We start from the raw sequence: 23,111 nt of genomic DNA, 5'->3' as shown, positions 1-23,111 counted from the left end.
ATGTAAATCCGGTCTTAGGCCTCATGTCCACGGGGAAATTCAGGCCCGCTACGGATGCTCTGTGGAAAATCCGTAGCGGGTCCCTCCTGCCGGATTTCAAATCATATTTTGCCCGTGGACATGAGGCCTTAGGTGCGGGTCTCCTGCAGGATCTTCCCTTCTTCGCGGCTTCTCTGCATCGCGGTCGTATCTTTTTTCTTCGGGCCGGCACTTGCGCGCGGCACGCTACCGGCGTGCCGTGCACATCTGCCGGGCCGTAGAAAGAAGATCCGGCCGCGACGGAGAGAAGATCAAGCCGCGAAGAAGAGAAGATCTGGAGCGTGCGGAGAGGTGAGTAATTGCTATTTTCAGCCCTCATGTCCGCGGGGCAGGAGGGACCCGCTACGGATTCTTCATGGAGAATCCGTAGTGGGCCTGAATTTCCCTGTGGACATGAGGCCTTAATGGAGCATGTCCATTTTTTTTCATGCTCCATATTTTTTTTAATTCCCTTTTATTGACCATCCGCGGGTATTTATCTACCTGCGGGTGGTCAATGCATCCCTATGGGGTGTGGATCCGCATGCGGGTGATCCGCTGCGGATTTTAAATCATATTTTGCCCATGGACATGAGGCCTTAGGATGGCCTCACACAGGTCGTATTGGCTGTTGACTTTTCAAAACGAAAAGTTGACAGCGAATACACTGTAAGGGCTCCGACCCACTGGCGTTTTTTTTTCCACTGCGATGCGAAGTTAAATGTATCGCATCGCAGTGCGAGAAAAACGCAGGCAGATATCCCAAAATCGCTGGGATATCGCTGCAACGTCACCAGTCTTTTCAATGGGGCCAGCGGCAGCAACGCTAGCCCCATTGAAAAGATATGGAGAATGCCGCAGACTTCTGCCACAGCTGTCACAGCTGTGGCAGAAGTCAGCAGCATGCTATCCCATTGCTTTCAATGGGATCGGCACTGCTGCCGATCCCATTGAAAGCAGTGGTTTCTGACAAGCCCCGCAGAATGATTATCGGAGAAGGGCTTGAAATATAAACCCTTCCCCGATAATCATAAAAAAGTGGTTAAAAAAATAATAAAAAAGTTACTCACCTCTCCTGCTGTCAGCCGCGTCCTCCAATTGGCAAATGTCAGCATCCAGGTCATGATGCATGTCCCCAGCAAATACTGAGGAAGAGGTTGGCTGACCTCGAAACATGTATATAAGCTAGTTTTATAAATGAAAAGAGAAGCTGATCTCTGAGCAAGAACTAACACACAAAGTGATTAAGCTAGAGGAAGAATCCTGAGTATGTTTGAAAGCTCGCTATAACATCATGTATTTGTGTTAGCCATTAAAAGGTATCATATCTACAAGATTACTTGGTTTCTCTTACTTAGAACAATCACACAAAGGATTCATAGATGGTGCAAAGGGGTTCTCAGCACAAAACGGTTTGCCATAACCTATAAGGTATGCAAAAGACATACTGCGTTTCCCCAAAAATAAGTCCTACCCCGATGATAACCCCCCAAAAATAAGCCCTAGCTACACTACATGAAAAAAAAAGAAAAACTCCCTTCGCAGACGCCAATCACAGCAATCTGTGATTCAACTCACGTTACCAGCAAGAGAACGTTCTTTCACCGCTAAGGATGACAAAGAAGAATGCTAGCGCTCCTGGAGAGCAGGGAGAGGGAAGGGGACGGCGCCTGCTAGGTAAGTATTAAGACACCCCCCAAAAAATAAGACACTGTGCCTCTTTTTGGGCACAAATTAATATAAGACAGTATCTTATTTTAGTAAGGTAGATGCTCTATGATGAGCTATTCAAGAACACTGGGTCTATATACTATTCTTGCACAAGGGCTCTCTGCTGTCTGTGACTGTCCCTGCAAGCTAGTGTAGTGGCCCAGAGTAAATGGAGCCCCTTCATAAGTATGAATGCATTTATCTTGCGCCTATGTGTTGTCAGTGTCTTCTATGTTGCATGAATAGGATGTGTATTGAACCTCTGCAGCACTGAGTGGGTTAACGTCTGGGTTATGTCTGAAAAATGTATCATGTTGTATGTTGATAAAATAATAAGAGGTATGTCAGGAGTGCGCCAGGTGTGTTTCAATATTATATATGCCAATTGGCTAATAATGAATATCAACTCACCTGGTACACAGTAGGGTGTCCTTGGATTGGAAAACCCCACCGGCACCTGTTGTTCGGGTAGGCGTATAGAAAAATCTTTAATCCACGATCCATCAGAGCGGAGAGACGCAGGAAAACTCAAGCATTTCAATGAGGGGCTTGAAAAGATGTAATTAAATAAAATAGGAAAAAAAGGTTTCCACGCTCATATGGATAAGATTATAGTATTCAGTCTCCTCGATGTTTCTGCATACGATTTTTATTATGGATTATGAGCAACGCGTTTCGGCTAGTACAGCCTTTCTCAAGCTCAAAACTGCATACATTAAAACAACACAGACAATATAAAGCTTACATATTCCGTGGATTTTTGCTGCAGGAGGACGCCATGGGTGGCTCTCCGACGTCACAGAGGGAGGGGAATCCCGCTGTGGGAAATGTTACGTAATCTTACGTCGCATGGAACGCACGAAGCGCTACAAATTTTAAACAAACTTTATTTGACTTTGTCTTAAAAGACAAGGTGTCCGCAAGCAATCATATCTGAGAGACAAGTATATAGATATATACCCATTAAAAATAACTATTTAGATAATTAAAAACAGAGCCTCTTCGTCAATCATTATTCACATGCTGCTATATATGAACACATTTACATAAATCACTTGATAATGAATATATTATCAATAACCTTTTTTTCCCTATTTTATTTAATTATGTTGTATGTTGAGTGATCGTGATTCATGTATATGATTGTGCAAAGTGTCTGGACAGGAAGATCTGTTTCAGGCATTCGTCAGACGACCGTTTTTTGCCGCGATTTGCGGATGCGCATGCGATCTGCGCATATATAGAACCATTGCTTCGCAGTGGGATCGGTCACATGTCCGCTTTTTATGCGGATATGCGATAAATTATAGGACACGACGAATCGCAGATTGTGCCTATCTGCGTTCTGCGATTCCTTGTGTTCTATATATGCGCTCAATGGGGCCGGCGGCAGCAGCTCCGACCCCATTGAGAACATATACTATAAAGATCATTTTCCTCTGCCACAGCTGTAACAGCTGTGGCAAAGAAGAACGATGTTCGCCCATTGAATTCAATGGAGCTGGCAATACAGCCGACTCCATTGAAAGCAATGGGCTGCCGGCGAGCGCGGCATGAATTTTCGGGAAGGGCTTAAAAATATAAGCCCTTGCCTGAAAACCATCCAAAAATGTGTAAAAATAAAAAAATATACTCACCTTGTCCCTGCAGCTGGAGTTCAGCCGCGGCCGTCCGGCAGTTCTCCTGAACTGCTCTGTGTAGTATTCAGCAGGCAGGGATTTAAAATCCCCGCCTGCTGAATGGGCTGCCTCTGATTGGTCACACCCCTTACCAATCAGAGGCAGCTCTCACTCACCCATTCATGAATTCATGAATGGGTGAGTGAGTGCTGCCTCTGATTGGCTCAACGCAAGGACCAATTAGGAGCAGCTCTCAGCTATTAAATGACAGCTGAGAACTGCCCCTGATAGCTTTAATTTAGCTAGTTTGCTCTTTTGATCTGGAAATAATGCATAATAGTAGACAAGCTGGACTGATTTGTTATTGCCATAGGAGGTCCTTGCAAACTGAAACGTGGCAGCAAACTAACAACATGCAATTTGGCCATTCGGGGTTTGGAGTTCACTAACACCTTTCACATACCAAATACAATCCAAAATTAGCGATGAGCGAAAAATTAAGTTCAGCCAGTTCACCAAATTATTGCAAAAAGTTCACCAAAACCCCTAAAACTGGTGTATAATACTGTCTAAGAGCCATAAAAGCGCCATATAACACTCTCAGTGTTTTACAGAGCTTTTATCACTCTTAATCAGTCTTATACACCAGTGTTTAGGACTAGAGATGAGCGAACCTACTCGTTTCGAGTAATTACTCGATCGAGCACCGCGATTTTCAAGTACTTCCGTACTCGGGTGAAAAGATTCGGGGGGCGCCGAGGGCGGGGGGAGGCTTGGCGGCGCGGGGGGTAGCAACGGGGAACAGGGGGGAGCCTTCTCTCTCTCCCTCTCCCCCCCCACTCCTCGCTGCAACCCCCCACTCACCCACGGCGCCCCCCGAGTCTTTTCGCCCGAGTACGGAAGTACTCAAAAATCGCGGCGCTCGGGTGAAAAAGGGGCGTGGCCGAGTACGCTCGCTCATCTCTATTTAGGACTAATGTTGAGTAAACTGAACCAGTAAAACCCTTTTTCAGGCAGAACTTTGTTAAACGCTCGGTTCACAATTGTGTTTACCCAAGCTTTGATGAAAATTCGACCCAAAACAGGGTCCTACAGGTTCGATCAACATTATGTAAAACCCTTGCGGATCATTATGGCTGCCTGTCCACGGGCGTTTTTGGATTGCGTTCCCCGCGGCGATAACCCAGCCGTGGAGAACGCAATGCACGCTTTCCATAGCGTTGCTATGGAAAGCGCAGCCTCCCTGTCCACGAGCAGAGAATCATAGCGATTCTCCGCTTGCGGTCCACAAATTGTAGCATGCTGCGAATTGCCGCGATTCTCCACGGCCAGCCTATCTTTCTGATAGGCTGACCGCGGAGATCCGTCTGCAGGCTCCTGTTCCCGAGTGGAGCAACGCCCGTGGACAGGCAGCCTATCTCAAACACAATGAATGTTTCATTGTCTACCTGGTCTTCTTCGAATAGAACACCCCTTTGCCTTTTAATCCTCTTCATCAGGTCTCCTCCATCACAAAACTCCATCACAATGTACAGATGACTGTTCTCTGAAATTACAAGTGTACATTAATGAGCATGTGGAGAGATCTATGCTGTAATATTCTATATACTACTAAAGAATGTATATTTCTATAGAGTTCTTCTAAGTTATTACATAGACACACAAACTGGACTATATTCACCCAACACTTTCACCCAATTACTGTACAGGTAAGTGCAATAAAACGCCATTCAAATGGATAAAGGGCAGGTACAATCTATGAAGATGCCACTTCGCTAATAGAGATGAGCGAGTATACTCGCTAAGGCTAACTACTAGAGCGAGTAGTGCCTTAGCCGAGTATCCTCCCGCTCGTCTGTTAAGATTCGGCTGCCGGCGCAGGTGAGAGGTGAGTTGCGGCGGTGAGCAGAGGGGAGCGGGGGGAAGAGAGGGAGAGAGAGATCTCCCCTCCGTTCCTCCCCGCTCCCCGCCCCCAGACGGCCCCCGAATCTTTAGAGATGAGCGGGGAGATACTCAGCTAAGGCACTACTCGCTCAAGTAGTTAGCCTTAGCGAGTATACTCGCTCATCTCTCTTCGCTAGCATTGTAACTTAATTCTAAGAATTGGTGCGGGTCCTAAGATTCAGGCCTACATCAAACTGGAAAAGATGGCACCTTGTCTCCTGGTGTTGGAAATACTGGGAAAAAAGTAAACAAATCTTTTTATTATTTTATGAGAGACCGCAGTTCGCCTTTCATGGTACAGGGACAGCTAAAGCCGTTCAATAGGGTGAGGAACCTGAGAAGCAGCATCTCATATCTCAGCTACTTAAACCCATGGGAGTTCGGTAATAACTGCAGCCAAACCTGAATTTCAGGTTTTTCACTTCTCATCACTTTGATTCTTCTGTTAACTGTTGTAAAAAAGTTTGTACAAAAGAGAAGTGTTCCTTTAATTAAAGCATTCTTGTACCCTCACTGGAACACTAACGGTGCTTTCAGAGGTGGCAAAAATTCCATCACAACAAAACCGACATCTTACATGTGGATTCCATAGCAGATTTACCACTAGAATTGCTGTAGATTTGCTAAAGGCGAAATACACAGCAAATCTGTGGCAAATTCTGCATGGAAGACATGCAGATTTAACGCAAATTTGGCTGTGGTGGAAATTCCTGCCATGTGTGAAAGCACCATAACTCTCCTTTATGGTTCCTTCACAAAAACCTTTTTTTCCAGTGTTTTTAAATGCATACAGAAAAATATTCTAGAAATTTATGGGTTTTTTACAAGTTTTTTTGGTGAAATTTTTGTATTTTGTTAAATTTATAACGTGCATTTTTTTCTTCTAATTCCTATAAAGAAGCCTATGAAAAAATAATACTAGAAAATACCATACTCAGAGCATGCTGTGCTTTCAGAAAAATGTCCAAACCCCATAGACATTACCAGCATATTACTTTGTGTATTTTATACTTTACTATATAGCAGACTTTGATATAACATCTTGTGCAGGGTTTCTGGCAAAAAAAAGGTTGCATGCAGAAATGCCACAAAAGCTATTGTGAATGGTGCTATTAACTCTGTGGATAGATTTAAAAGAATAGTGTAATTCCCATTAGAGGCGGTACGGCAAACATTAGACAATAGGACACTAGGGAGATGTGAATTTGCCACGGATTTGACGCAGATTCTTTGCAAAATCCTTTGCAAAATTTCTTTATGTGAACATAACCTTAAAGGGGTTGTCCACTTCTAGTTATTAATGACCTATCCTTAGGATAGGTCATCCATAGCAGATTGGCTAGAGTCTGCGGTCAGTGTCTTTGTGAACTGAGCAGTTTCCTGCAGGAAGCAAACAGCTCTGTACATTGCTCAGTGGCCTGGATTGGTGTTGCAGGATGAGTCCCTTTCACTTCAATGGGACTCATCTTGCAGTACCAACTTGGGCCACTGTGCAGTGTATGGAGCTGTCTGTATCCTGCAGAAAAATGTCTCAGTACACAAAGACACCAGCCAGTGGAAACAGATGTTCCTCGGTGGTCCTGGGTGATGGACCCCTGCTATGGATGACCTATTCTAAAGCTAGGCCAAATCTAGAAGTGGACAACCCCTTTAAGTAGCCTTTTAAATGTACTGTAGTTTTGAAAAAAGCTAGTTTTTTGTTACATTTGTGTAATATTCTGTACATTCCTGCTCGGTCATACACCTTTACCACTTTCTCCCCTTTCAGTACCAACTTGGGCCACTGTGCAGTGTATGGAGCTGTCTGCTTCCTGCAGAAAAACGTCTCAGTACACAAAGACAACAGCCAGTGGAAACGGCCATTCCTCGGTGGTCCTGGGTGGTGGACCCCTGCTTTGGATAACCTATTTCAAAGCTAGGCCACAGCTAGAAGTGGACAACCCCTTTAAGTAGCCTTTTAAATGTACTGTCGTTTTGAAGTAAGCTAGTTTTGGTTACATCTGTGTAGTATTTTGTACTTTCCTGCTCAATCGTTCACCTTTACCCCTTTCTCTCACAAATGATTAACAAACCTTCCATTGATGTGAAAAACTTTACAATATTCGGATGATTCATCTTTGCAAGAAGGGTGACCTCTTTACGGGACTCTGCCTTCTGCTTCCTGTCCGCCTATGGAAGACAAAAGATGTCATTATTACATATCAGTCATGAGCCGGCTAACAGTCAACAACTGAGTATTATATATAATACAACTGTCCCGCAGGCCCACAGTGTGTCACCGATACAACCATGGACGGGCCTATGTGTGGTACAATGCGTGACTTTTAACAGCATGATACAGTAACAGCCCATGGGTCATTTCAGAAAAAAATCACCCAGGGGGTAAAACCCGATCGGCTCTGATTTTTACAAAACTTTGCACTTTTGTTCATTACTAGAATGTATCTAAAAATCTCAAATTTTCAGACCCATCGAGTCATGAGGTCATTAAATACAAGGGGGCATTTTTAATAATTCATATCTTGGAAATTATTGGGCATAAGAAGATGTGTAAAAGGAGCAAGATGTCATTCACTTGCAGTAATTTGTAGATTTCTAGCAGATTTTTCCTAAAAATTCTCGGCCTCTTACTGACAATAAAATAATGTATTATTAATGATACAAGCATATGTTTCAAAAGCAGATTTCTCACCCAGTTTATGATCTGAAGCATATTCAGGTGTATTTGGTCAGAATAGGCCGCCTTCACACAGCCGAGAAAATCGTGCGAGATTTGTGCGTTGCGAGACACACGGATATGAACTCCATTGTGGTGTGGAAAAAAAACGCAGAATGTCTTATCTTTGGGCGTTCCCTCGGAATGCCACACCCATTGTTTTCAATGGGGCCAGAAAACGCATCACACGGGGTGCGAGGTGCACACGAGTGCGATGCGAGGTGTCCCATTAAAAAAAAACAAAAAAACAATGAAAGGTTTTTCATTGAAGCTCTACTGAAGTGATGGGAGACGTTTTTGACACCAAAACACCTCACATCCGCGGGTACATCACACGTATCCGAAGCATGATATCGAGCTAAGTTTCCCAGCCCGATATCATGCTTGGCCATGTGAAACTAGCCTTAGACCTCATGTTCACGGGCGGGTCGGATTCCGCCAGCAGAATGTCACCCTGCCCACGGCCAAGGACAATTACCTAACTGTCTGGGTCTTCTGCGGACCTGGCCGAGTCTGCTCCATCCCAGATCTTCTTTCTTCTGCACTGCGGATGTGCAGATTTTTTTTTTTTAACTCCTGCCTTTACGCGGATCCATGGCACGTCTGCAGTGTCAGTGTAGGATTTGCTGAAAAATGGAGCATGCTGCAATTTGTTTTCCGGACCAGAAGATCCGCAAAACAACTCTGCATGCTTTAATTAAGCTGTGGACGCCCATGTCTCCCTATGGGCAGCTTGAACTGCGGATCGTCTGCATGGTTACCCCACGCGGAGTCCACAATTCAAACCCACCAGTGGACATGAGGCCTTATGGTGGTTTCACATCGGCTAGAATTAGCTTGCAGGGCGGATGGCAAGCCACAAACTCTGCACCAAAATCCAAAGCTGCCTGCGGATTTTGATGTTGAATTGAAAATAGCTTGAAACCTGTTTGCAATTCTGCATCAAAATCGGCATTTAGATGTGCGGGACTTTGGTGTGGAATTCTGCAGCTGTGGATTTGGGTTCGTCCTGCAGGCTAATTCCAGCCTGCGTAAAAGCACCCTATAGGTTGACAGTATAGATTTAGTCACCAGCAAGAACTTTTTTCTCAAAAACTCCACAGAACACCTTCCTGAAATTTTGTGGTAAGAATTATCAAAAATGATGGTTCTCTGACATTTGGAAAATTGAGCCTCCTGTATTTCTTGACCTCATGACCTGAAGGATCTGAAAATTGAGATTTCTTTATACATTTTTAGTAATAAAACAAATGTGCAACGTTTTGTAGAAATCAGAGATGGTTGGGTGTTACTCCTTGGGTGATTTGTTCTGGAATGACTCCCATGGGAATGCACAATAAGAAGTGGGATTGATTCTGGTGATGGAGTGGAGTAGCTGTTATGGAAATCAAATTGACGTTGTTTTACTGGCACCACTTGTAGACCATAGGACCTTGTAATCTGTGAATGGAGAGAGTAGAACTGTTGCCACCTGTGCTAGAACTGGTTTTACATGTACAACTGCTTTGGTGAGATTCTGATCAGCATGTATAAGGGTAACGGTGACAGTGATGGCAACTTTTACTACTCATCTAAATGTCTGCAGCACATCTAGAATCCAAGGTTGATTTCTTATGCTTTAATTGAATGGCATTTACAGTGAGACTATAGGTGCGTTTAGACAGAAAAATGGCTTTTGAGCAATCATTTTGTATAAACTGCTAATTGGTACTAATGCCTATGTGAGCGGCAAGGAGCTGAATTTATTCAGAGGACCGGCCCTTGTTCTCTGAATAAATTCCTTCTGTTCTGCCATCGGGGCTGACAGCTGAGAACAGCTGAGACAATGCTATCACCTGTTATCATCACTCCCCGGGCAGAGCACAGCGTGTGGTCCGTCTTATCAGCTGTTCTGCTGAAGGACGGATTTCAAGCCGAACTGAGAACTGTGGTTCAGCAAAAAACTGAAAGATGGCCACATTTAGACACAACGATTATCGCTCAAAAGACGGCTTTTGAGCGAATTTTGAGCGATAAACGTTGTGTCTAAATAGGCCTTAAGGAACTCTCTGCCCGAGGATGTGGTGATGGCAAATTTGATAAAAGAGTTCAAGAAGGGCTTGGACACCTTTCTTGGGTTATACAATATTACATGTTATAATCATCAATAACTTCAGAAGGGTCAGTAATCCAGGGATTATTCCGATTGCCAGTTTGGATCCAGGAAGAAATTTTTTCTCTCAAATGAGGAAAATTGGCTTCTACCTCATTGTTTTTTTCCCCTAAATGGATCAACATTGGGGGTTAATAGGCTGAACTTGATAGACACATGTCTGTTTTGGGCCTTACATACTATGTTGCTATGTTACTAATCTATTCATTTACATTATTTCAGAATTTCAGTGCAGATGCTGCAGCCAACATTTTGCAACAAATATGCAATGTATAACCGAACCCAACGCTGAGGCTGAACATGGAGCAACTGAGAATTATGGCATTGCTTAAACACCATTTACATATATAGTTATCATGAGCCCTTCTACTCATAAAATACAATGCAGAAACCTCACCAGGGAGAGATTCATTTCTTTGATGACACATTGGATGTTGTCCTTTTTCCTTTTTGCCAGAAAAGCTTTTCCAAATGTTCCTGCTCCGATCAGCTGAAGGATTTCATAATTATTCATGTTTTACTGTCAGATTAGGCCTTAATTAAGAGAAAAAAAGAATTTAGAATTAAAAAAAAATTATAAAAAGCATGGTCAGGTCACACAGCACAGTACTTTACTGCAGAGGTCATTTATCTTTATGATGGTCACCGTGAGAGCTGAGGGAATATTTCAAGGGATTGTCCATTTGCTGTTTAAATGTTTACTTACTAATGGAGAATTCAGTGATCCGGATCCTTAATCTACCAGTCACAGGCAAAATCCACATCAAGCACTGAGATATAGCTAGGAGGTATACGAAGTACAGAAGTAGCAGCTGGGCTTTGGTGTATGAGGAGGCCCAAGTGTCTTTCTGTAAGAGACTATCCTAAAGTGTTAAAGAGCTGCTATGGAGGTACAGTGTAATGGGTGTCAAAAATTGCACCAAAATCACTGCGTGCACAAACATTTGCACCACTTTTGACGCAGCAGAACTGAACATGCTCAGTGGGCATTTATTGATTGGATGATTCTCTTACATATAAAGGGACAATTTTTGTTGCACAACAAGAGAGATTCGGAACTAGGAGGAAGAAAAAAGAGCTGCTGACTACCAGTTTGAGAGGGGAGACAGCGTCAGACCAGGAAATCCTGAGACTGCTGGTTACAAAGGACAGCCAAGAAAGTTCACCGTAACCAGCAAAACAGAAGACTGGCCGAGTACCAACCAGAGCATGGAGAGTAGCGCTCCCGACTGTAGCCTAAGCTGTAGTAGTGGTGACTCTCACCCAACAGTACTGTTAGTGAGGCCAGCCTCAACACCAATACTAGGTGTTCACACTGGCAGGGATGCAGAAAGGGAGTTTACAGGACTATTGCTTTGATGTATTTGGACTGGCTATTGAACCCCTATTGCTGATTCTGCCACTCATGGACCGAGGTAGAGGTACTAGTACAGGAGGACAGGGCATGAGCTTTAGGTAAAGGACACACTTCTGGTGGGTTTTAAATGCTATATTTCTAATAGACTGTATTATTAGTAATGTTACAAATTAACGGGGATAAGGAAGTACACTATTGATCACTGTGAAACGTGCCCCATACACCCCAGCCTGTGCATAGAATCAGAGTGGAGTGTTAGCCCCTAAAGAGGGACTTTTTGCTGTATTCTGTAATCTTTACTTTAGTGAGGTGGGACTGATATTCTCAAAATGTTATTGATATTGTTCTCAAAGGATTTTGTTGTTACTTCGTCTAGTGCACAAAGTGTTATTATTCCTATGTTCCAGATGCTGGTACCTAGATATTTAAAAGTAAAAGTTCAATTATTTAATTGGTATTATTGCATTGTTTATTTTTATTCCTGCATTCTTAAATATAGTGCATTTTGGTTACTCCCTCTACTGCATCGTATCTTGAATCCTGCAACGTAAGACCTTCCCCTGTGATATGAATGCCATGTAAGAAGAATCAGTATAATATTGGTGGATTGGTGGCCTTGTTACAGTTTTGTATTGAAGCCCAGAATCTTCAAGTTATGCCTCAGGTCAAGCATAGCTCTGCTCTGGGGACCACAGAGATCCTATGAAGTAGATGGATGCCCATCACTTCAAGAGGCGCTCTGCAATGCTTCCAGTTCCCAGTAGCAGCATTGAAGAGAAATGTCATTGAATGCGCTTGTAATATTGTAACTAAATAATTTAACTAATTTAGAAATATAAATATGCGCAGTATTAGATAGTGTGATAGTTAAATAGATAAACAATGCCAGCTGAAAGTAGAAGTAGTATGGTGGTGCAGTGTTGCATTGCAGCGCTGGAGTCCTAGGATCAAATCTGACAAGATCTGCATGAAGTTCGCATATTCTCTTTATGTTTGTGTTTCTCCTTTTTTTCCACCTCTGGAAAAGAAAAAAGAAGCATGGTGGTGGAGTGGTTAGCACGGTTGCCTTGCAGCAGTGGAGTCTTAGGTTCATATCTGACTATGCAGATGTTCTTTTTGTCAGATTTGAACCTAGGACCCCAGAGCAGCAAGGAAACAGTGCTAACCACTGAGCAACATCCATTGAAGACCCACCACTATACACAATAATAGTTTTAGGGGGCTTTATGAACGTTCGGTTCCATTCAAACGAATTCAAAACTATATCATAACTTTTATTCACCCAATCTGAGAACATAGTGTATATGAGAAAATACTAGCCCTTCGAAAGAAAACATTATCATAATACTGTTAATAATAATATGATATGCCTTCTCTCACTTTGATGTTTTATTATTCTGTTTTCCCAGTTTGTTATTCCCACCCTTAGCTATATCTCCTTCCCGATCTATTCCCCTTCTTCCCTTCGATGGGCTCACAAGACTATACTTGATGTAAATTACAAAATAGCATTGCTTTTCTAGATTTCTCCGAACAAACATGTCAATCTTTTGAGCTCTGTAGTATTGCAGGTGACAAGACGGTCTTTTATATGTTCACACGCATCAGATACTTTTATCTATGTACCATACCACATCCCCTAAACCAAACCCTCTGTACTCCGCCTGATAACATGCTCCCTGTCATACCGACTGCAATTCCCTGCTAGCCGTAATCAACCATCCCCTGCAGTCATACCGATTCAGCCGCTATACAGCCTGACCATTGTCTATGTGTATAGCACCCCTCATTCTCCCCATACCGTGCACATCTCCAGCCCTTTACCTTCTGTATCACCCCATTATTTGTAGTATGTAAGCTCGTTGGAGCAGGACCCTCACCCCTACTGTTTCCATCAATTGATTACTTTATGTAACTGTGGTTTTGTTTTCATTCCTCCTGTCTTGTAAGTGCTGCAGAATATATAGGCGCTATATAAATAAAGATTATTATTATCTATGTAGCATTGATTGGTAAGCATGTTTGTTTATGTCGATGTATACTTTACATTTTTATTAAATAACCATTGATTTAAAAAAAAAAACCTGTATTACAACTTTTAATACCTGATGGGTAATGGTTATGGCAGGAGATACAAGCATGTTATAACAAAACAATACAAGAACTGACTGTTTTGTATGAGTTCCGTGCTATATTAGCATGAATTACTTAATTACTGGAATCACCATGTTCAATAAAATGACAGATTAAGGTGCGGCCAAAATTTATTATGCAAACAAAACCACAGTATAACAATAATTATGTTAGGCTGTAGACTTCTTCTCATACAGCCCGTACCCGTTCATGTAGAGAGCTGCTCCTCTCCTCCAGTCCTCAAGTTTCCCCAACAGCTCATGTTTTTATTAGTATTGCGCAAGTGATGTCACTATTGGCCATCATGAGAGCTGAGCGAATGTTTACAGCCATTGTCCGTTTGCTGCTGACGTCTATAAGCAAACAAGGAGCTGAAGGCGGCAAGAGAGCTGATAATGAGCAATGGCGTCTGGTGGTAGACTTAATTTGCGGTATTCGTGTACTTGGGGTAAGGGCTCTTTTACACTGAACGATATCGATCAGTGTAAATGCCTGTACAATCTGAACGATGAATGATACTTTGTTCGTTGTTCGGATCATGCAGGCATAAATGATGATCAGCCTCTGTAAACCGGCAGTCATTCATCTGTGAGCAACGGTCTGTTTACTGCAAATGGCGGTGGGTGGCCAGAACGATCTACAGCCCATTTAGCCTCCATTTATGGAGTGATGATCTCTCATGTGTAAAAGCACAGGAACAATTATTATTGGCAAGGCTGTCAGGCGCTTCCGTTTCCAACAGTTGTCCCGTGTAAAATGACCCTAAAACTTTTTTACCCCCAGGTCTAGAAGATGAGCAGGTCTGGATCCCAAATCTTATATGATTCATTGACACAGGTGGAATCCTCAAACCAGGACCTGTTTTGGGTACTTGAGGATTTAGGCCTCATGTCCGCTCGAAAAATACAATCCACGCAGATTTGCTTTAAATGGCATTTTTTTTGCATGCAGATATCCGCACACATTGCTATCAATGTGATTGCAATGTTGCTGATCTGCGGCAAAATGGATGGGGGTCTGCCACTTGGGATCCCTGGGCCCGCTGTCAATGCAGAAAGTGCTGGATGTAAATAGTGCTGTCAACTTTGCAGTGGCCAAGTTTGGCACTGCGGGCACAGCTACCATAGAATTCAATGGGAGCTGTGCCTGCAGTACCAAACTGGACCACTGCACTACAGACAGCGCTACCCCCTCCCAGCATTGTCTGCACTGACAGCGGGCCTGGGGATCAGCTGATCGGTGGGGATCACAAGCAGCAGACCCTCGCTGATCAACTACTGATGACCTATCCTCAAAATAGGTCATTAATAGTAAAAGTCCCAGACATCTCCATTAACAGGCAAGCATTCAGGAAAGCTGAGTGACTGTAATGGTAACAACAGTATATCAGTTAACCAACTTTCCTAGAAAAATCTAAGAAGTGGGTGAGCAATTTTAAATAAGTTGAAAATAATATGGCTCGAGTGCCTACAGTTACTGGAGATTCTAGTTTTGTATACATTTAGATACATTATTTTTGTTGCACTTCAGTATTCTTGCTAGATCGCTCCTGTTCTCAGCATTACAGACTGAATGCCCCTCCTCGTGTTTCTAAGGTTACAAGACACAACATATAGGAAGGGAGCACCTCCAGAACTGCCTGCCCCCCACCTTGTCATCCTTACACTGCCAGTATAGCAATCACTCACCCGCTATACAATGCCCAGATCACATCCGGGACACCCAGTCATGTATTCTCCAGGAGGAGCTGCCGGCTGCCGGTCTTCCTCAGGATGGGGATGATATGCAATACAAGCTTTCCTGCAGGTGCACAGCACTGGCCCTCTCCAGTGCATCATGGGAGATGCAGTCCTGCACTCACCTGCAGCTCCTGCCCCCTGGTGTCACTTTACGCAGCTAAACAAGGAAACCTCATTTTCTATCAGGAGCACAAACTCAGCTTCTACCAGCAAGGTTACAAAACTTCCTCATATTTTTTAGACTTTTGGACTTCCTCATATTTTTGGACTTGTCCATCGTGCAAAAGAGCCAATTTTTCATGTTTTACGTAGAATGCACAAAACTTATGAGCATCATATATAGCAGTGATCTCCAACCTGCGACTCTCCGAACTGTTGGGTAACTGTTATTACTCCCAGCATGTCCTGACTGCACAGACTGTCACAGCATGCTAGGACTGGTAATTTAATAACCGTTGGATAGCTACAGAATAGACACAACTAATATATAGCGTAAGTATGAATGTACAGTGAGGACACTGTGAAGCAATTCAGTTTATTCATATAGATCTACTGAACAATTCCAGAATAGAGGCATTTAAAATGTATCCGCACTTTCAGATGACATTTCAGAACAAGCTGCCATAGGTTATATGAGAAGTAACAATATTTCTGGCCACTATAGGACTTGTATCCTGTATTTTTCCCAATTTACTCTCTCTACAGGCTCTGTCTCTAATTTTCAGTTCTCTCTGAGCTGGTGGGTATAGACTGGCTGCCATGCTGCCTCCATAGACTGCTCATAGAGCAAATGATAGATTCTGCTCTCTGTAGCACACACTGAAAGATAACATTAGCATGAAGGATAATTAAAAAAGTACTGAGCAGTGTGTATGTCATTCCAGTAGCTGTGGGACAGTAAGGCCGGTCTTAAACGACTGGATTTCCATTGCGGAATCAGCGGTCTGCATCCGCACGGAGGATCTGCAGCAAAAGGCATGCATTGACAGGTATATAAAAAAAATCGCTTTTTCCTTCACACTCGCGGTAACGAATTGCGATTTCCGTGAGCGGAGGGAAAAAAAACAAAAACGCTGCATGTTCTATTTTGCTGCGGACTTCGCACAGAAAGCCTTCATTGAAGTCTAACCCATAGCCCCTTCTGCTATAAACATTGTGAATAGACTGCTGGTACCCGTCACATGGCATGGGAAATACAAATATTTTAAAAAAAATCTCCAGTCATCCACAGTAAAGAAATTACAGGTACACAGGGTCACCGGCCGGGGTTAGAGCTGGATTCCGCTTTAGGCTGGCGCATGCAGAATCCGGATCGCCTAAGTGAGACCGGCCTAAATAATCCTATTAGTTTCAGCAGCTACACTTATGTGCCTGCACCTTTCTCCCTCCTTCTCGCTCCATAGACTCCTATTGGCAGCATGAGCCATCACCCTCTACCACTTCTTCTCCATCTTGTCAATGAAGACAGACTTCACATTGTCTATCACATTAACACAAGTTGACTCAGGGTGCCCTGAGCATTCAATCTGGACATGTTAGCTCTCCTGACATATTTGCTTTAGTAAAAACACGTATTTCCCATAGTATAATAATTCTGGAGCCCCTTGTCATAGAACTCCACAGTGTGCCGTTCCTCTATTGTTCCTCCAAGAATTTTCACATGGTCTTTTTTCAGGGTCTTTCCAATGGGAAATCCCTCATATCATTTATTAACATGGTACTATAATTTATATGGCATCCTTGTTTGATACTGTTTATTCTCTGGTTGGCTTGTTCCCCAATATATATACGTAGCACATCCCTACAGCTATATAGTACATATGTAGATGAATGCACTGCCCCCTCCGAATCTTAATAACACATGCATAGGAATATTTGAGCATGTCAACTCTACATGATCAAAATTGAGTGCCCCTTTAAAGCTAGAGTCTATGGATTGATTAATGCATTATGTGAAATGTACCAAAACTTGCCACTTACTGTGTAGTCTGCCGCCTACCTACTCGCTCCTATCCAGCTCTATATACAGAAAATGAAACTATTCCTTATACTTCCCACCCTACAGTACATGCCATGAGTAGTAGGCAGCTGGAAAATTTAGCACATGTTGTGCAAGTCATCACTGTGAGGACTTTCTGTTTTAAAGGGCAAGTAGTATCCAGCATCATAGCTATTTAGGTCGATTGCTTTTGGCATTTGCTTTCAAATTGTCAACTACTAAGTGAAATTAGATTTACTTTGTGGGGCTGCAATGAACACTTCCAAACCTTATGCCTCATTCACATTAACAGGAAAAGAAAACAAAAAACACAATACATTTCCGTTCTCTGTAGTCTACAATGTTAAAAGTTACAACAAGGGTCCCTTTTTAAGCAAAGGAAAAGCAGTATGATGAACTGTTACTAATAATCCATAGCAGGGACAGAACTAGAATAGGTGAAGAAGCTGTATTTGCAATTAGGACCCTTCTTCCTGGGTCTCGTTGTCACAAAAAGAGACACTAGCAGAACAATAAATGTAAAGTCATAGACTTGGTTAGGCTGTGAACTCTGCTTTTGTTTTGCACTGGTATGTTTTTCCCCAAGTCTCGGCAGGTAAGGGTTAAGCACCCTTTCTGCTTCTAGCTGCTGGGCTGGCTGAGATGATTGATAGCTCCACCAGCCAGTCAGGTACTTTATTAGTTTTGCTTTGCTATTGGACCGGCTGGGATGATCGTCAGCTCAGTCAGTCAATCAGATTCTTTCTTGTGCTATTTAGTTTAGGTTTCCTGGACGTCGCTGGTTATGCTGCTTGTGTACAGGCCACATGGTGTGTTGGAGAACTGTGTTATAGTTTTACAGCTTTTGTAATTTAGGTCTATTAGTTTTAGGGTTTAAGAAGCAGTTCTGATGTCTCTGCCATAGCGGGGTCGTCCTTCTCGGGATGGAAGCTCCACTTGAGGGTCCCGTCTAGTTTGGGTTATTCTGACATTTCGATCCTTGTGGTTCGAGTTCTATTCAGTTCTATGACTATTAGTCACCTGCAGTTCAGTGTACCAGACGTGACATATAAACAATATTGATCATTGATTGATTTAGTTATTCTCTAGTATTCATATATGCATTTATTTTCCAAAAGTGGCAGATTGGTTGGACGACCGAGACCAACAAGTGCCGCCAATATATCCACTCCGGTTTTAGGACAGAATTTTGTCACAAAATCAGAGAGTTGCTTTCCTCTTTAAAACGAATTGTATTGCCTATGTCAGAGGAATATGTCTAGATAGCAAAACTAAAGTTTCAAACTTTCTATAAGCCAAATTTATGCCAAAAGAGACTCTTTGTCCCAATTACACATATTACAAATGTAACCACTTCACGCAAAATAAACTACATGTAAGTGATGGCACAACTTCTTGATCATCAGTGAACATAGAGCTAACCATGGGCAACAATACATTATACATATATATGCAATAATATCATCTGACAAGCATAACCAAGTCCAACTGTTTCATTGTCCGCCATCCAGAGACAGGTGGATCTTAACAGGCTCCTGTGTCTGTTGGAACCATTTCCAGGTGCTTGGCCGAAGGACATTTAGTCTCACAGCGCCCATTACATGTACTGGCTTTGACACCCATCATCGCCTCCATTTTTAGTTGTGTTCTGTACAACTAAACTTGACTGCTACAGAGTGGAACTGGGATGTCTTGAGCGATTAATCCAGATTTAGTTTTGACATAGACGACAGCCGTGTTCGTGTCTGGAGACCTAGGGGTGAGCGCCTCAATCCTGCCTTTGCTGTGGAGCTGAGCTGCCTACACAGCTGGTCTGGGGGGCAATCGCATACGAAAGACTGTCACCCCAAGTAGTGGTGCAAGGGACAATTACAGCTCAGCAATATGTTCAGGACATCCTGCAGCCACATGTGTTGCTTCTCATGGAAGGGCTTCCAAAAGACATTTTCCAGCAGGATAGTATGTTTGGGACCATTTGGAACGCTAACTTCAACAGCCTACAAGTTTGCACAATCTAGACGCTGCGTTACAGCAAATGTGAACTGATATGTGGCAGAATACCATACAGAACCTTATGCTTTCATGCCTGTATCACATTTTGCATCCAAGCTAAAGGCGGTACAACAGGGTACTAGAGCCTCCATACCTGTCAGTATCACATCTTGTTTCCAAGCTAGAGGTGGTAAAACAGGGTACTAGAGCCTCCATACCGGCTCGTATCACATCTTGTGTCCAAGCTAGAGGTGGTACAACAGGGTACTAGAGCCTCCATGCCTGCCTGTATCACATCTTGTTTCCAAGCTAGAGGTGGTAAAACAGGGCACTAGAGCCTCCATGCCTGCCTGTATCACATCTTGTGTCCAAGCTAGAGGTGGTACAACAGGGTACTAGAGCCTCCATGCCGCCTGTATCACATCTTGCATACAAGCTAGAGGCGGTAAAACAGGGTACTAGAGCCTCCATACCGGCTCGTATCACATCTTGTGTCCAAGCTAGAGGTGGTACAACAGGGTACTAGAGCCTCCATGCCTGCCTGTATCACATCTTGTATCCAAGCTAGAGGTAGTACAACAGGGTAGTAGAGCCTCCATGCCTGCCCGTATCACATCTTGTATCCAAGCTAGAGGTGGTAAAACAGGGTACTAGAGCCTCCATGCCTTCCTGTATCACATCTTGTATCCAAGCTAGAGGTGGTACAACAGGGTACTAGAGCCTCCATGCCTGCCCGTATCACATCTTGTATCCTAGCTAGAGTTGGTACAACAGGGTACTAGAGCCTCCATGACTGCCCATATCACATCTTGTATCCAAGCTAGAGGTGGTACAACAGGGTACTAGAGCCTCCATGCCGCCTGTATCACATCTTGCATACAAGCTAGAGGCGGTAAAACAGGGTACTAGAGCCTCCATACCGGCTCGTATCACATCTTGTGTCCAAGCTAGAGGTGGTACAACAGGGTACTAGAGCCTCCATGCCTGCCTGTATCACATCTTGTATCCAAGCTAGAGGTAGTACAACAGGGTAGTAGAGCCTCCATGCCTGCCCGTATCACATCTTGTATCCAAGCTAGAGGTGGTAAAACAGGGCACTAGAGCCTCCATGCCTTCCTGTATCACATCTTGTATCCAAGCTAGAGGTGGTACAACAGGGTACTAGAGCCTCCATGCCTGCCTGTATCACATCTTGTATCCAAGCTAGAGGCGGTACAACAGGGTACTAGAGCCTCCATGCCTGCCTGTATCACCTCTTGTATCCAAGCTAGAGGTGGTACAACAGGGTACTAGAGCCTCCATGCCTGCCTGTATCACATCTTGTTTCCAAGCTAGAGGTGGTAAAACAGGGCACTAGAGCCTCCATGCCTGCCTGTATCACATCTTGTAACCAAGCTAGAGGTGGTACAACAGGGTACTAGAGCCTCCATGCCGCCTGTATCACATCTTGCATACAAGCTAGAGGCGGTAAAACAGGGTACTAGAGCCTCCATACCGGCTTGTATCACATCTTGTGTCCAAGCTAGAGGTGGTACAACAGGGTACTAGAGCCTCCATGCCTGCCTGTATCACATCTTGTATCCAAGCTAGAGGTAGTACAACAGGGTAGTAGAGCCTCCATGCCTGCCCGTATCACATCTTGTATCCAAGCTAGAGGTGGTAAAACAGGGCACTAGAGCCTCCATGCCTTCCTGTATCACATCTTGTATCCAAGCTAGAGGTGGTACAACAGGGTACTAGAGCCTCCATGCCTGCCCGTATCACATCTTGTATCCTAGCTAGAGTTGGTACAACAGGGTACTAGAGCCTCCATGACTGCCCGTATCACATCTTGTATCCAAGCTAGAGGTGGTACAACAGGGTACTAGAGCCTCCATGCCTGCCCGTATCACATCTTGTATCCTAGCTAGAGTTGGTACAACAGGGTACTAGAGCCTCCATGACTGCCTGTATCACATCTTGTATCCAAGCTAGAGGTGGTACAACAGGGTACTAGAGCCTCCATGCCTGCCCGTATCACATCTTGTATCCTAGCTAGAGTTGGTACAACAGGGTACTAGAGCCTCCATGACTGCCCGTATCACATCTTGTATCCAAGCTAGAGGTGGTACAACAGAGTACTAGAGCCTCCATGCCTGCCTATATCACATCTTGTGTCCAAGATAGAGGTGGTACAACAGGATACTAGAGCCTCCATGCCTGCCTGTATCACATCTTGTATCCAAGCTAGAAGCGGTACAACAGGGTTCTAGAGCCTCCATACCGGCTCGTATCACATCTTGTGTCCAAGCTAGAGGTGGTACAACAGGGTGCTAGAGCCTCCATGCCTGCCTGTATCACATCTTGTATCCAAGCTAGAGGCGGTACAACAGGGTACTAGAGCCTCCATACCGGCTCGTATCACATCTTGTGTCCAAGCTAGAGGTGGTACAACAGGGTGCTAGAGCCTCCATGCCTGCCTGTATCACATATTGTATCCAAGCTAGAGGTGGTACAACAGGGTACTAGAGAATCCATGCCTGCCTAGATCACATCTTGTATCCAAGCTAGAGGTGGTACAACAGGGTACTAGAGCCTCCATGCCTGCCTGTATCACATCTTGTATCCAAGCTAGAGGCAGTACAACCAGGGTACTAGAGCCTCCATGCCTGCCTATATCACATCTTGTGTCCAAGCTAGAGGTGGTAGAACATGGCACTAGAGCCTCCATGCCTGCCTGTATCACATCTTGTATCCTAGCTAGAGTTGGTACAACAGGGTACTAGAGCCTCCATGACTGCCCGTATCACATCTTGTATCCAAGCTAGAGGTGGTACAACAGGGTACTAGAGCCTCCATGCCTGCCCGTATCACATCTTGTATCCAAGCTAGAGGTGGTACAACAGAGTACTAGAGCCTCCATGCCTGCCTATATCACATCTTGTGTCCAAGATAGAGGTGGTACAACAGGGCACTAGAGCCTCCATGCCTGCCTGTATCACATCTTGTATCCAAGCTAGAGGCGGTACAACAGGGTACTAGAGCCTCCATGCCTGCCTGTATCACATCTTGTTTCCAAGCTAGAGGTGGTAAAACAGGGCACTAGAGCCTCCATGCCTGCCTGTATCACATCTTGTAACCAAGCTAGAGGTGGTACAACAGGGTACTAGAGCTTCCATGCCGCCTGTATCACATCTTGCATACAAGCTAGATGCGGTAAAACAGGGTACTAGAGCCTCCATACCGGCTTGTATCACATCTTGTGTCCAAGCTAGAGGTGGTACAACAGGGTACTAGAGCCTCCATGCATGCCTGTATCACATCTTGTATCCAAGCTAGAGGTAGTACAACAGGGTAGTAGAGCCTCCATGCCTGCCCGTATCACATCTTGTATCCAAGCTAGAGGTGGTAAAACAGGGCACTAGAGCCTCCATGCCTTCCTGTATCACATCTTGTATCCAAGGTAGAGGTGGTACAACAGGGTACTAGAGCCTCCATGCCTGCCCGTATCACATCTTGTATCCTAGCTAGAGTTGGTACAACAGGGTACTAGAGCCTCCATGACTGCCCGTATCACATCTTGTATCCAAGCTAGAGGTGGTACAACAGGGTACTAGAGCCTCCATGCCTGCCCGTATCACATCTTGTATTCTAGCTAGAGTTGGTACAACAGGGTACTAGAGCCTCCATGACTGCCCGTATCACATCTTGTATCCAAGCTAGAGGTGGTACAACAGAGTACTAGAGCCTCCA

General features: G+C 44.0%; 1 protein-coding gene across 11 annotated transcripts in view; it reads right to left on the bottom strand.

Moving 5' to 3' along the window:
• LOC136582474 (serine/threonine-protein kinase Nek5-like) overlaps window positions 1–23,111 on the bottom strand; it is a 61,275-nt gene that overhangs the window by 35,215 nt on the left and 2,949 nt on the right. For 8 of the 11 annotated variants that reach the window (XM_066583546.1, XM_066583610.1, XM_066583591.1 and 5 more), the window contains exons 1-4: window positions 15,338–15,450; window positions 10,557–10,693; window positions 7,364–7,460; window positions 4,796–4,893 (exon numbers count right to left, since the gene is read on the bottom strand). In XM_066583546.1, the coding sequence (XP_066439643.1) occupies window positions 4,796–4,893; window positions 7,364–7,460; window positions 10,557–10,673 (312 nt within the window). In that variant the 5' untranslated portion in view covers window positions 10,674–10,693; window positions 15,338–15,450. Of the gene's footprint in view, window positions 1–4,795; window positions 4,894–7,363; window positions 7,461–10,556; window positions 10,694–15,337; window positions 15,451–17,368; window positions 17,446–23,111 lie in introns of those variants that run through there. The other 3 variants (XM_066583572.1, XM_066583554.1, XM_066583563.1) reach the window with 2 other exon arrangements.

The sequence above is a fragment of the Eleutherodactylus coqui genome, chromosome 1 (assembly GCF_035609145.1).
Source record: "Eleutherodactylus coqui strain aEleCoq1 chromosome 1, aEleCoq1.hap1, whole genome shotgun sequence".
NCBI classification, from domain to species: Eukaryota; Metazoa; Chordata; class Amphibia; order Anura; family Eleutherodactylidae; genus Eleutherodactylus; species Eleutherodactylus coqui.
Note: the sequence above shows the minus strand (reverse complement) of the source record. Positions and strands in the feature narration are given on the sequence as shown.